At 39.6% G+C, this 15,860-nt stretch overlaps 1 protein-coding gene across 1 annotated transcript; it reads left to right on the forward strand.

Annotated features, from left to right (window-relative positions):
• The first annotated feature begins 1,206 nt into the window (after nucleotides 1-1,206).
• Nucleotides 1,207-14,410, forward strand: LOC133121475 (mitogen-activated protein kinase 1-like). The gene is made up of 9 exons (XM_061230655.1): nucleotides 1,207-1,801; nucleotides 2,855-3,037; nucleotides 4,602-4,791; nucleotides 5,203-5,319; nucleotides 6,063-6,177; nucleotides 6,274-6,405; nucleotides 7,531-7,640; nucleotides 8,326-8,466; nucleotides 12,295-14,410. The coding sequence occupies exons 1-8, from the start codon at nucleotides 1,590-1,592 to the stop codon at nucleotides 8,443-8,445; spliced, it is 1,179 nt and encodes a 392-aa protein (XP_061086639.1). The 5' UTR covers nucleotides 1,207-1,589; the 3' UTR covers nucleotides 8,446-8,466; nucleotides 12,295-14,410.
• The last annotated feature ends 1,450 nt before the right edge of the window (nucleotides 14,411-15,860 follow it).

Here is a 15,860-nt window from a genome sequence, read left to right on the forward strand (position 1 = left end):
ATGTTTTCAGAACTTTAGACAAAATGTAATATTGGACAAAGGGAACCTGAGTAAACACAAAACACATTTTTGTAAATGACTATGTTTTTGAGCATGAAATGCTCATTTCAGGTCCTGCTACACAAATATATTGGGTTGAAGTCATGACTTTGACTATAGCACTCCAAAACCTTTTGTGTCAAATGTGTACTTGCATTTGTGTTTGGATCATTGTCTTGCTGCATAATCCGATTACACTTTTTCAAACTATAAGCTAGCCATTGTATTCTTGAGGCTTGCCAGGGTGAATCTTGTGATGAACCCTTTATGCTGCCGTAGACTTCTCTTGGTGGTCATCTTTGACACATCTACGCCTGGAGAGTGGTCTTGATCTGTTGAACTGTTACAAAGGGATTCTTCTTCGCCATTTGAAAGATTCTTCTGACATCCACTGCAATGGTCTTCTGTGATCTACCAGGTCAGTGTCTACTCAGACATTAGATTCAGTAATAGATTCACAATATGATTTCAGAACGGTGAATATTATGTTTATGTTCAGTGACTTATACATCAGGCGAGCCTAATTAAATAAAATAGGGCAGTCGTATCAATAAATATGGTTCAGTGTCGAAGTAGGTGAGAAGGTGACAGATGCCAGACGTGGCAACACTGCATAAGGGGTCGACTCCACATCACTAGATGAGGTGATTAGGCATCAAGACTCAAGCAAGTGCCGATTACAGTTTGAGTATTATTATTAGCTATAAGCTATTATTATGATTAATGCAATAAATGTAGCCAATGGTTTTATAAAACACACTTTTGTTTTTGTTTTCTGTGATTCTCAGCAACATGAGCAGCACAGTGCCTTTGGGCAATAGATTCCATGTCAAACACCCAGCCTTAACTATGACAAAAATACAGAGTAAGTATTTATGTGGAGCATTTTAAGAAGTAGCCAACCTTTCAAATGATTTAGCTACAATACATGTATTAATTGTTTATTGCGTAATAGTCTACTGTAAGTAAAGCCTAAGTAAAAAGTGGGCTCTTCCATTCACATTCAAGCTTGCTGTTACACATTAATTGCGACTTTTTATTTATTTATGTGTTTGTTTTTCTTATTTATTTGGGGGAGGGGGCGCCTTTCCAGCCTAGGTTTTATAATAATCCCGATTCTGCGGAGTAGCCTATCTGGACAACCTAAACGCCCCCAAACACTCTGCTTTTCCCCTAGAATAGGCTACTTCACAGTAGTCGTGCACAGATTTCTTGCCCTTAATGTAAGGATTGGCTACTAATTGACGTTGATCAGTAGATACGTGTATTCATTTACTATACAGATTAGAGTATCTGCGCAGAGGTTGCAATAACTGTAGCCATTGAACATGCGGACACTTTAGGAACAGAGAGGCGCAGGAGCGCGTTCCAGACACGGAAATTCAGTAAAACACATAGGCTACTCAACGGGGCCTTGACAGACTCTACGGCATCTGTCAGGGGAAAACCAACGAAAAAAATATTTGCAAACAGCACATCTAAAAAAAAAACCGAGCAAACGAAAACCCCTTCAAACATTTCATTTCTGATCAGTGACACACCACGGAACGATGGCGGATTCACACAGCAGAGAAACAGCAGTTGTAGCCCCAGACTCTAGTAGTGATACCACCGAGGCTGGAGGTGTTGCAGCGCCTGGGGCAGCGACTGAGGCTGCGGGATCCAAGCCTGGCCTGGAGTCGGTGAAGGGTCAAAATTTTGACGTTGGTCCCCGTTATACCGACCTAATGTACATCGGGGAAGGGGCTTATGGAATGGTCTGGTGAGATTGCGGTTTTTTAATTCACTAAAGGAAATTTGACGGCTTGCATTTGCTTGCTAGTTAATGTTCTATTGCAGAAGAACTAACCAGAGTTCCTTTGTACATTATTAAAATACGATTATTTACATTTAAGGTAATTTATTCCAGTTATGACTTGCATATTAATATGAATAGGTGTTTTGTTTAGTGTGGACTGCTTGTAAGTAATGCGATATTAACGTCAATGGTAGTCGTAGTCGCCTACGGATTTACTGTGCAGCTGGCAGGTTAGTTGTCGGTAGTTGGAGCAGATAGCGCAGCCCTTTTAATTCAAGCAGAGCATAACGTTAACCTATAGTTTGTAGCAATGCTGACAGTCAGCTGTCACAGGTGATAATGCCTATCGTTTGTTAACTAGCTAACTAGCCACTGCAGTAAATAAGGTATCTGTGTTGGGTCGAATATGTAGAACGAATTTATTCACTGATCGATAAATAACTGACCCTACTTAGCCTACAGCTAGCAATTTCTACAATAGCATTCTATTTTTCCCTTGTTAACGACATTTTGCCGACTTTGTACACGCTATTAATTTTTATATTTCATAGTGAAGAAAGTAGCTAATGATGTCTCATCTGAGTATTCTACATAACGGTCACATTCCCCAGTTTTTGGCAGCTGAGGTGGTTGGACTGAACAAACGATGTCGGTTAGGAACACAGTAGGCTAGCCTACTCCAAATTTGTAATTATTTCAACCCGTGTTAGGCTACTTATAGCAATGTCTTCAAAGCAACATCAGGGGAATTTTGTCTTTATAACATCAGCAGGCGTAACTTATGTCTTTGACGTCCATTTGCAAATCATCGTAGCCCAAGTAGCCTTGCATTTGAGTCGGATTCTCTTGACAGAAGTTGAATGTGGAGAAGGCACTAGATAACAGTTTATCTTCTCATATGTGTCAGGGCCATGACTTGTAGGCATGAACTGTGAACTGCTCACCCCATGTCCTTATATAATAATCTGTATAATTTTGTGCCAAGTTTAATTGCGCGTGCTCCCTCTCCTCTCCCAGCTCAGCCTATGACAATGTGAACAAGCTGCGTGTGGCCATCAAAAAGATCAGCCCGTTTGAGCACCAGACCTACTGCCAGCGCACTCTGAGGGAGATCAAGATCTTGCTGCGGTTCCGCCATGAGAACATCATCGGCATAAACGACATCCTGAGAGCCCGGCGCATCGACAGCATGAGGGATGTGTATCCTTCTGAAAGAGCCTGGATATGGCTTAGGAGCCTCAACGGACACACCTCAGTCTTGCACCTACAGCAGGGAGATGTATCTTACTCTGCATTAAAAGGCAAAGGAGGTGTAGTTTGTTAGCTGAGTCAAACATAGACGAATGTTATTGGCCACGAAAGTAGTTGGCACAATAATGGAAACGACGGAAACTGCCAAAGAAATGTGTGCAGAGTTGCATAATATGTTCCTTGGCTTTTTATATACATAATGTTCCTTGTTATTATTATTAAGGTTGTCTGAAGACTATTCTATGAGTAAGAATCCATTAAGGGTATTCGACTAGAATAAACGTAACCTGGTGCTTCCTGATTGAGCACAATATTAGGGTTCCAGATCTGGTTTGAAGTAGCAGTATGGGTGTGTTTTGGGGCTTTGGATCACAATACAATATGTTAGTGGACCATAATGATAATTGAAAAAAATCTCTGGCCTATATTGGGCAGTTGAAAGTAAAGGACAAAAAGTTGACAAACTGCACTGTCGCACAGCCTAAAGCCTGATTTATACTTCTATTTGGAATCTATGCTGAGGCTATGGCATAGCCTACGTAGCCGCGTTCCCTATGCTGTAGGCTACACAGAGGCGTAGTTACATTTCTGGAAATGCGGCTACGCGTAGGCTACGCCGTAGCCTCTGCGTAGATTTGACGCAGAAGTATAAATCAGGCTTTATTTAGCACCTAATGAAGGAGAGTGTAAGTGTGCTTAATAAAATTAAGATCATGATTCATAGGCACGCAGGAATGGCAGACCCAATGTCTTATCCTAGTGTAATCAGTATCATCAGAGTGGGGAAAAAATGTGATCTACATGACTTGGAATGATTGACAGTTTTATGAGTATCCCAGAAACTGTTAATCTCCTAGGATGTTCACACTTTTTTGCAGAGAATTGTGTGAAAAACTAAAAACATTCAGTGAGCAGCAGTTCTGCAGGCACATCTTGTTAATGAGAGAGGTCCGAGGACAATGGCCAGACTGGTCAAAGCTGAGAGGAAGATGACAGCAACACAAATAACCACATATTACCACAGGGTTGTGCAGAAGAGCATCTTCGAATGCACAATGCGTTAATCCTCTGAGAGAATAGGCTACAGCAGCAGAAGATTTAATTAGCCTAAAAAAATAAGTCTAATAAATACCTAATAAAGTGCTCACTGAGTTTATGCGTTTGTATAGACTGATCATAACTGGCACATGTACAGGGCTGCACACCAATGTGGGTGGTTTATTTGTTCATTAGTCAGCAGCAAGCTCTGGCTTTCAGAATTTGTTGATATTATCATATATATTTCCCTTTCTGAAATACAATATTAGTTGTGTGCAATTCACTGTACTCTACATTTTGTGTTGGGTCTCATTTAAGAGAACATGCAGTGAAGTATATTGATTACATTTGACAATGGCACTATGTTGAAATGACCTAGTATGGTGTGCATATGCTGTTGTCTCAATGCCGAGTGGATTGTGATCATGGAAACCGTGTGCACTGTTGTGAACCTTGACCCTTGGATCTCTCACAGCTATATTGTACAGGATCTGATGGAAACAGACCTATACAAACTGCTGAAGACTCAGCAGCTCAGCAATGACCACATCTGCTACTTCCTGTATCAGATCTTGAGAGGCCTGAAGTATATCCACTCTGCCAACGTTCTCCACAGAGACCTCAAGCCCTCCAATCTCCTCATCAACACCACCTGTGACCTCAAGGTGAGGTCTGCCTAAGGAGCCCTTATACACACAATCTAATGTCAGTCTTAAAGGCACACATCGGTAAATGCAGTGACAGGGTGCTACTGTTCATTTCAATTGTGTGTTCATGTTTAGGTTGTATTGCACATTAATACAAATGTTTGATGTGATGAGCATTTATTAAGCTTAATTTTAATAAATAAATAAAAAACCTAATGCTAAATGTTAAAAATCTGTGTCTTAATCATGAAGTATCAATTCATCATATTAAAGCTGTCCATCCACATAGTGATGCATCTGCAACCCTACTCATTGACATTATGTGTTAGAGCAGTGTAGCGTGTTGGTGTAATTCAAAGAGCCGTACACTGTATTTGTCACTGTCAGTCCCTGGGTCTGTGTATTTTACCATTTCCCTCCTCTTGTTAGATTTGTGATTTTGGGCTGGCACGGATAGCTGACCCAGAGCACGATCACACAGGTTTCTTGACGGAGTATGTGGCCACACGCTGGTACCGTGCCCCTGAAATCATGCTGAACTCCAAGGTACTAGTGACATTTTCTTGTGGGGAAAAAAAAAATATTGACTTTTTTTTTTCTGTATTATTCCTTTTTTTCTGGATGGTTCCATGAACAGTTAGGAAAACAACATGCATATTTTGTTTTATATTTCTGCATTGTGGCTACAAAGTAGAGAAAAAACAGGGTTGTAAAATCAGGACTGCTGCTGTTTTCCTTATGGCTTGAGAATGCAGAGATCTCATTTACTAGGTGAATTTTTGGGATGTGCTGGCTACATACTGTACTCATTGAGAAAGCTCCTTGATATTGATCAGAGAATGAGGTCTCAGAAAACAAAAAATGGTTGGAACTACCATGTGCTATTAGTGACTGATCTGGACCAATCACTATGTTTTCCTATGTTTCCTATTAAAATATTTTTTACAGTTTGAACTGTTAAAAAGAATAGACAGGTCCATTAACCCTATTAATTATGCTGTATGTGAAAATGCACTCTCCCATCAGTACTGTTTGCAGACTATGAACTAAACAAAATGCACATGGTTAGTTAATTCATCCCAAGCAGGGGCTGTGTACATCCTAGTGCAGTCTACAAATGGCCATTGACATGGCAAAATTACTTAATGGTGAATACTAGATTTTTTAAAATATTGTACAATACTGTAATGTGCTGACTTTACTGTGTTTTTCCTGTCCTTATATCACTGAATAGGTTTGTTATAGTACTGAGCATGTCCGTGCTGCGCCATGTTGTGTGATTATTTCAGGGCTACACCAAGTCTATTGATATCTGGTCAGTGGGTTGCATTCTGGCTGAGATGCTCTCCAACAGACCCATCTTCCCAGGGAAGCACTACCTGGACCAGTTGAACCATATACTGGGTTAGAACATTTTTTAGCAGCTTTTTTATTACTTTTCGGTTTAGAGTCATTCTGGTGAGCTGTAAGGATTTGAAATGCGATTCTGCCTCTCCTCAGGTACCTTGGGCTCCCCTTCTGAGGATGACCTGAAATGCATCATCAATAAGAAAGCCAAGAGCTACCTGCAGTCCCTGCCACAGAAACCCAAGATCCCCTGGAACAAGCTCTTTCCTAAGGCTGACAGTAAAGGTGTGCACAGTGTCCCACTGCTCATAAACAGAGGGTTTTTGTATGTGCATTTTGTATGTGACATATAATCAGTACTGAGAATGGCATCATTCTGGCATATTTGAGAGGAAGAAATGGAGATGAAATGTCCTGTTTTTGATATAAAAAGTAGTGTGCTGTTATGATTTCAGTTTATAATCGTTAAAATAGTTAAATCACATTCAATTATTTAAAATATGGGTGAATGAAGTCCATGGGGCAGCTCATCCAATAGGCTTGAGAGAGTGACTCAGCAGTGACGCAAACTGTCCCCGATTTCTCCACAAAGTATTACTTAACTTTCTTAATAACACAATAACTTAATCAGCACATAGAAGACCGACAATAGAAGAATTAGAAAAAACCCTGGGAAAAACCATTACTGACTTCTTTCTTCCAAGCTGCCCTGCTATAGGGTAATTTTTGCATACCGCCACTTTTACGCACAGCTCTTGGTTAACAAAGCCTGTCTTCACTTAGCAAGTTGGTAACCTCCTTCCTAGTACCGGTTAAGCCTAATAGCGGTTGTTTGGTTTTGTGAAGCCAGGTTACACAAAGAAACCCTGGGTATGTTAAACTCCCTTTGTAGTACACCCCCCTGGAAATGAGCTTCAAAACAAGGGCTTGGGTGCTTGTTCCCAACAAAGCAAAGGGTTTGCTCAGGAGAGAGGGTTTTGCTTTTCTATTGGCAGAGAGGGTTCAACGGGCAATGTACAGCATTGAAATTAATAGAAATTCAGAACCTGCTTCACTAGTTGACAAATTATTCCACTTATAATGCTATATTGTGTACCTTCAGTTAATACAGAACTGTGCACTTTTGGGATACAAATACTTTGCGTCCTCCAAACACACACAAAAAAATCATAATCTATGTACCTGATCACATGTGCCACTGCATTGTTCAACCACCCCAGGGCCTGCAGTGGCAAGGTCATTTCCTCATTAAAGCCAGCAGGGGTCACTAAACAGTCCCGAGGAACAGCATTTGTTCAGCTTTGCACAGATTGAGCAATATACAATCAACTGACTGCACATAATGTAATGTATACATTTAACCATGTGCTCATCCTTTTACTTTCCACGTCTTCTTGTCCTCTCTCTCAGCTCTGGATTTATTGGATCGCATGTTGACCTTCAACCCCAACACGCGCATCACAGTGGAGGAGGCTTTGGCCCACCCGTACCTGGAGCAGTACTATGATCCGACTGATGAGGTATACGATTACTATATGTTACAGTCAATTAATAGGCACATGTCCGCGGGTAGCTATGTCGGTACATTTGGAAAGAGACATTCCTGTTTCTTAAATTGTCGGTGCATTGATGAGCATGAGAGAGAACCCCTGGAGTGGTCCATTATATAATGGCGAACTGTATCCAAAAATGTATACTCTGGATAAGTGAAAACATACTTTTTATTGTTGAGTGAACTGCCCCTTTAATGTGAAAACAAAAGCCAAAACACCCTGGTCGGTGGTTCGATCCCCTGTGTAGCCACCATAAGATCCGCACAGCCGTTGGGCCCTTGAGCAAGGCCCTTAACCCTGCATTGCTCCAGGGGAGAATTGTCTCTTGCTTAGTCTAATCAACTGTACATTGCTCTGGATAAGAGCATCTGCCAAATGCCGTTAATGTAATGTTAATGTAATGAAATCATCATTGGGACAAGCTTTATTGCATTTCTTTCTTCTCACTAAAAATAGTGTAACATTTTTTATAATGTACCCTATCACTCGAGACTGAGCGATGGACTGAGCTTTACCTAAAGAAGTACAATCAACTTAAACTGCGATATACAGCGTAATGTACTGTATATTGTCTAACCCCATCTCCTGTTTACTCTTTATGGAGTCACTGTTATTGTCACTAAGCAGAGTGTATTAACGTGTGTGTGCTCAGCCTGTTGCAGAAGAGCCTTTCACATTCGACATGGAACTGGATGACTTGCCCAAGGAGGTGCTGAAGGAACTCATTTATGAAGAGACTGCACACTTCCAGGCTAATTACCAGGGATCCTGAGGGATTATGGGATTGAAGGAGGTGAGGAGGACTGTCAGGGACGATGCTCATGCAAAGTACACGTAATCTGGGTCTTCAGAAAATCAAAACATGATTCTTGAATCTTGAAGTGGAAAAACAAATATTGATTGATTGCAATTTTGTTATTAAACAGCACCCAACATAGTAGAAATGAACAAAACAAACAACAACACCAGAACAAAATTTTTTATAATAATAATCTTTCATTTTATAGCCCTATGAACTATAAAATCTTTTCATTTTATAGCTCATAGGGGTAAACATATAAACAGCTAAAAAATATTTAAGGTTTATTATAATTTATTATTGAGAATTATTGACACCCTTGATAAAAATGTTTATTTCAATATTTAAATGTTTTTTAGTAAGTTTTCTGAAAACTATTGGTGTCAAAATTTTTTATTTCATTTTAATTTTTGTGCATTCACTTGCTCGGTTTCCATGTTAGCTTAACATGTTAGCTTAGCATGAAGACTTGAGGCCTATAGGAGTCAGTAGCCTACCTCCTTCAAAATGAAGAAATACACTCCAAACTCCAAAGCTGTCTTATTTACACAAGGTATCATGTATATTTGAAATGCATTTTTTTAAATGAGAGAAATTGTTTTTTGAGAAGTTAGATGGATGGAACAGTAACCTCTGAACACACAGGTAATCCTCTCCTGTCTTCCGCTGGTTGAGTACCTCCTGAAGGTAGAGCTAGTTCCAGCACAAAGTGCGCTCACTCACTTGTAAACAAAACTCAGGTGACTAGCTGGCTAGCTCACACTTCTGATCATGGCTGATTTTGGAAGAGAGGATGAACATGATTTCTTCTGGACAGACAATGATCCAGAACCTTATCTGTTTGAGCCTCAGTTTACAGATGAGAAACTATTGCTTTTTGATGCTGAGCCGGCAAGAAGGGAGGCCGTATCCTCTTAGCTAGTGGAACAGCAAGGGGCCGAGGGGGAAGAAAGATCTAGTGAGGATTGGTGGTGTAAATGTGGGGCTTGCCAACCTATGCCTACGGAAATTGAATGTCTTTGCTGCATGGAGTGGGATTTGGTGCTGCTGTTGATGGAAAGGCTCGATATCTCTGGCGAAGAGGAAAGTGCACGAAGAGACTCTGTCACACTGAATGAAGATTTTTCAGATATAATCAATCTTGGAGTCATTGAAACATTTTTCCATCCCCAAAAAATAAATTGGAAAAAACGTCACATGCCTGCTGGACCTAATGGTCAGTTGTTCATTGAGTAAGTGACATTTGTCACTATATAATGCATTACAGTATTATTGTCCTGCATGAGCAAACAACAACACCAATAATAATCATTATTTATTTATATAATGTTGAGTATTGCTATATATGCAGTTGGTCTATTCCTGTAGAAATCTCTAAATGTGCTAAATACCTTTCAACCAGCGGAAATCAGAAGGATACATGTGTGTTCAGTGGTTATAGTTCCAACCATCTAACTTCTCAGAAAATAATGTCACATTAAAAAAAAAAAATTAAATAAAAATAAAAATATACATGTAAATAAGACTGCTTTGGACGTGCTGTAAGGTGTATTTCTTCACTTTGAAGGAGGTAGGCTACTGACTATAGGCTTCAAGTCTTTATGCTAAGCTAACATGTTATGCTAACAAGGAAACAGAGCCAGTGAATGCACAAAAATGTCAATTTAATTTACTTGTATCAGCAATATAGAGGCTATACCACAAGATGCAAACCACTCATCGGAAGGCGAGATTACAATTTGCAAAGAAGTACAGAGATGGTTCTTAAATAAAGTTTTATGGACTGATGAGACCAAGATTAACCTCTACCAAAGTGATGGAAAGGCCAGTGTGGAGCACGGTGGAGGAAGTGTCATGGCTTGGGCTTGCAGTTGGCTCACTAATTTTTATAGATGATGTAACTCATGATAGTAGCAGCAGGATGAAATCAGAAGTCTACAAAAAAAAATGTGTCTGCCAACATACGGAGAAATTAATTGCGTCCAAAATAATTGGGAGGAGCTTCATCCTGCAGCAAGACAATGACCCAAATGACCCAAGGGATATGCTACCTAATATTAAGTGTTATTTACTTTCATTTACTTAAATACTATCTGTTCCAATAATTTAAAAAATTCAAATTGAGTGGTTTTAATGTTAATGTTTAGTGTTTAATGTTTCCGCTATGTTTTAAGTAGTTTAACACATCTAGGTGTAAATACCAGGAAATAAAAGCTGAAATTCTGAACTTCAGTCACCCCCAGTCAGCCTCACAGACAGGCCCACAGAGAGCCCCAATACCAGCCTTACAGAGAGCCTCCATGCAGTGCAGAGATAGAGAAGCCCATGCCCTAATAAACAGATCAGTTCAAAATAACACAATGTCAGTTCCCAGTCTCCGAGAGGAGGTTAGCAGAGGACTGGGAAGAGTCCAAGGGGGTAGTTTTGATTTTGACATTGGTAGGGACACAAATGGAACAGATTCGGAGGGGACGTAACCCGCACTGGAAGCTGAGGCGTTTTGCATTCATAATAGACTTCTGACCGCCATTTCATGTCATCTAGAGCCTTAATTTATAGATAATTATGGTGGCCAACACACTCATTAACAGATGCAGGCGCAGGGGTGTAGCACATTAATGAATCCTTTACTCAAATTTGCCAGCTGAATGGGACTTCACATTTTTTTTCGGGCTGTTGCCTATTCAAACCAATGATCTGTTCACATGTACTTACATTCAAAATAATAATTATAAGATTGTCATTATTGTACGACTAATAAGATGTTGAAGATTGGTGGGATTACTTATTGTAATTAATAGAAAATCGAACAACTAATTTATATTCAAAATACAGTGGTGTCATGTTCCAGTTTATTCTCCTTCACTTGTCGCTGGTGTCTCCACACACACCCTTGCCGGTCTCTCTCAAAGATGCTCCAAATAAAACAATTTGCTACTCATTAATATACTAAAAATAATAGTTTAATTCAACAAACATAGGCCAACTGTTACCCATATCATTAAGCCAGCGCCCACACTAAATAATAGTTTGCTCCTGGAGAAAAAAATGTAAAACAATTTTGCTGTCCAATCTGTACCTAGTTATGTAGAAGAGAATACCCTTGTTATCCTACGGAGGAAATTTTTTTCATTAGCCTACTTTTGTAATTTTTTGGTTGGATGCGATATAGGCCGGATGTCTCCCTGCTAGCGCCAGCACAGGGGACATGTATCGACCACCAGTCACGGTCTTTCTAAAAGTGGAGCCACTCTAAGCCATCAAAGGTGGCATGCAAGAAAATGTATGATATTTCAGCTCTCAAAAAAGAAGTTGGCCTAAGTGATCCCATCTACCCCTTCCACTTTATTATGTAAGCGGCTGCTTCCCCATAAGCCGATGTCTCAGTGCTTAAGAAAAAAGCCATGTATTAGGGATTCATATAACATATTAAAATTCACAAGAAACCTCCAAATTGCATCAGAAAAAAGGCCAGGGGACATCATCTGAACCCCCCTGGCTGGCTACCTTTTCCTCTTTGGCCTGATACTTACATTTTTGGGGAACATTCTGCATATGCTGCATTCTATTGAGTATTGCCGTTCCTGATCTGAGGTAGTATCAGTTACATTAATGCCATATTATTCTGAGGAGAAGCCATTGTTGTACCATTGTAGCATGCCTAACATGGTAGTTGCCAGTATTTTTTGCGTATTTCTTCTTCTGACTGCCATTTAATAATCATGCAACCCTAAACCAAATGGATTCTATTCATACTTGTACTGTTGTCAAAGGTGAAATATTCAATGATGATTATGTAACTTTTTTTCTTGTATATTTCAGATGTGAAGACTTGACAAAGTAAACACACAAGTTTGAAACAACCTTAAGAAAACAAAGTGTACTGTATACGAAAACAATGAGATGTACAAAAAACCAATTTATACATGGTTGATGAGAGGAAGCCATGTCTTAATTTTGGGGCTTGTCTTTGTCAGCTTTAATTATACAACAGTTTACGTATCTGTATTTTCATTGAGGGAACTCTCCTTATTCCATCCCTCATACACACATCTCCCTTTCCTTGCTTTTTGATCCTCCATTCCATGCAATTTTACATTATTAATGCTGTACCTCATAGCTCACTGTGTTTCTCATATTGCTATGTCACTCTTCAATCTCTGTTTATTGTGCAGGAGAGAGAGAGGGAGGGAGTGAGAGTGATTGCTATGGATTTCTGTATATGAAGTCATACATTTTTCTTGTGCGCAATTTTGGATATTATGAACGATTACCAGTGAAGTGGCTTCTGTGGATCATGGCATTTCTGTTCAGAATATTGAATACTTAAAATTAATTTTCTCCACATTCCGTATCTCCCCTGCTAACTTCAGCATATGTGATTGTGTTCATTCTTTTGCTGTAAATATTATTTTTGTGAAATCTAGGGCTTTATTGACAAGTTAGATTTCATGGTAATTAAAATGTATGGTTTTTGATTATGATAACTGTGGTTGACGCCAGTGGCAAAGTGAATTCCCTCAGTTCCCTGCCATCTGTTTATTCAGTGTCTTGTTCTATTTGTGAGATTGTTTTGGATGGTATTCTTAATTGGGAAACTATGGCAAGTTAGCTCTTCCTATGACTTTAACTGGGGACCTGTGTGTTAGATTAGCCCTGACCTGTCTCCCTTTCACCTGTTTCCGATATGCTGCATGTTATCAGCTCTTTAAGCTGGGCTTTGCTTTATATTTGTAATTTGTTTGTGTGTCTTCACCTTCACATTCATGTCTTTCTTCTCCTCCTGAAGCATCTACAGTGAGCTGTCAGTCCATCCACCCCCCAGGGGCGCTCCACTGTTTCCATTACTTTTCGGGTGCATATCCATTAAATACATCCACATCATTGCCGTCCTCTATATGTTACGTTGTCTATCACTGCATTTTATTGTCTCCGTCTTGATTCTGAAAGGGCTTATATAAGGCCTATGGTGAATGAAGTCCATGCCTTATAATTAGGTTTGCCTACATTAGACGGATATCTTGTTGACACTTGCCTATAAAAATGAATTGTATTTTTTATCCTTGTTAGTTTCTAGATTATATCACAGAATGGACAACACTTTAATATAAAGAACCACTTTGTGTTTATTGGATATGCTTTCAAGCAACAGCAGTGTCGCTGTTCACTTGTCAGTAGCTCAGTGCCACTGCAACTGAAGTGAAAATGCTTTTTGGAGCAATTCCTGATTTTTACATGCAAGCATTTATTTTGTCCAAATCAGGAATGTTTGAGCCTGTATTTATTGTAACAAAATGGGGACTGTTATTGGAAGGTTATGGCGCTTAATATGCTTAATGCACTCCTAATGGTGATCTCGCAGACACGCAGGTTCACCTGACAGCCAGATTCTGCATAGACATCTCTTTCCTACAGCAGCTGGATAAATGCATGTTCCATGGACAGATACATTATAGGTAAAATGTCCACTACTGAGGCTTGTTTAACAGATGTAAAATCATAATGAATAAACAGGACTATAATTTTAATCTACATTTAAACACATCATATACTGTACAGGACCCATAAATCAACAAATTAGAAGAATATTGTATTTATTGCTGTTATTAATATTATTATTGTCATATTGGTGATATTTTGAATGTTTTTTTTTATTATTAAAAGGGAGCTAAAGTTCTACATTTAGTTTTTTTAATTTGTGTCTAGTTTTATTTCTCAAATCTTTCTTTTTTTCGTTTGGATGTAAAACTAAGTCCTATTTCAGGATAATCTGTATTTTTTTTAATATTAAAATGAATTATTTAAAAGTAATTATAAGGCATATCTTATGCTTAAATATTAATATTAAAAAGGTCTAAACTGAAAATGGGTATTATGAATTAAACAATGCAACAAAGAATTACAGAAATATTAAATAAAAAATCCTGTTATTGTGAAATGAGTTTGTCTTTTTTTACAGTCATTTAAGGTAATCTGCAGTTCTGTTACAATTATTTTGTTTTAAAAACATTATTATAAACATGGGTGTGATTTGTCTGGGTGTGGCTGCAGTGAATCTAAACTCTGTTATGCACTATGTAATGTTTGAGCAAGAATTGAGTAAACTGTGTTGAGCTGCAACTATGAATCATACTAGGAAGCCTGTAGCCTTGTGATTAAGGTGCATGACTGTGTAATGTGCATGACCTGAACAGCTGTTGGGCCCTTAACAAGGCCCTTAACCCCACATTTCTCCAGGGAGGATATTCCCCTGCATAGTCAAATCAACTGTAAGTTATCATTATTAGGTAATGTAGTGTAATTGATCATCCTTACTGTATGAAGAACCAAAAGCTAAGTAAGAAATGACTTTACAAATCCTTAGAGATTTGGTATTGAATTCCAACCAGGCTCTTATGTGACCTACGGCCTAAGGCAGCTTATAAATGACTGCAGTTGTTCAGGCGGAGGGGCTCTAGTATAGGATTTTACTGGTCATTGGTGGGACTAGCAATGCCTGTGCTATGTTGTTAGAACAGTTGATAACTAATATTTTTCTCTCATGATACTGGTGGAATGACATCATAAATCATCTGTAACATGATGGCTGAAACATGACCAGTTAGCTCATGTCAGTTGTGTGTCTGGTTAGACCACCATTTATTCCCAGAAGTCACAGGTTGGTCGTGTTTTTCTCAGACATTTTCATGTTTGTGAAATTTCTGGAGAAGCCATAAGTGGAAGTTCATAGACGTGATACACAGAGTGCTCATCACAGTGCATTCACTTTCATAGAGGAAGACTGAGGTTGTGGAAGGAAGTGGTCAGCAAACAAATCACACTGTCTTGCACTGACTTCTAGTAAATCACTGGGAATCTTCCCATCCTAAACAGTATGTGATACGTAAATGTCAGTGGGCCCGCTGTTTGGCACACTTGCATGCATATGGCCCCCCAGGTTCAATAGCCCTTCTTTGTGTGGCCGTGGGTACTGCATCTCACTACAATAACCCAGTGTCAGTGGGAATATTGTTGTCTTCCTCTACAGTCCCCTTGTTTTCCATGAATATATAAGTGCATATCGCCATTTCCCTGCTCTCCAGTTTACGCAAACATTGCTCAGTGTGAGAGCCGTGGTGGCGCAACAGGCTAAGACACAGCAGACTCGCGGTTGCAGTTCGCTGCAGTTGCACACCGGGGACCTGGGTTCGATTCTCGGTCCTGCCAAAAGCCAAGTTTGGCCGGCTCACGTGGAGCAGCAATAATTGGCTTGCTGCTCCAGAGGGAGGGACTTGGCAGGGTTAGTAGATAGCCGCACAAACAAGCACCTCGAGCGCCTCGGAATCACGGTTACAGCTTGGGAGGCGAGACGGCTTGAAGAAGTCGTGTCACTCTCCCGTTGGCCGCCG

Source organism: Conger conger, chromosome 2 (genome assembly GCF_963514075.1).
Source record: "Conger conger chromosome 2, fConCon1.1, whole genome shotgun sequence".
NCBI lineage: Eukaryota > Metazoa > Chordata > Actinopteri > Anguilliformes > Congridae > Conger > Conger conger.

Bases quoted from the DNA above. Each gene is read 5' to 3' on its own strand.
- LOC133121475 (XM_061230655.1), top strand. From the start codon at position 1,590: ATGGCGGATTCACACAGCAGAGAAACAGCAGTTGTAGCCCCAGACTCT. The intron at 1,802-2,854 runs GTGAGATTGCGG...CTCCTCTCCCAG, and splicing joins GGGGCTTATGGAATGGTCTG to CTCAGCCTATGACAATGTGA. The intron at 3,038-4,601 runs GTATCCTTCTGA...GATCTCTCACAG, and splicing joins ATCGACAGCATGAGGGATGT to CTATATTGTACAGGATCTGA.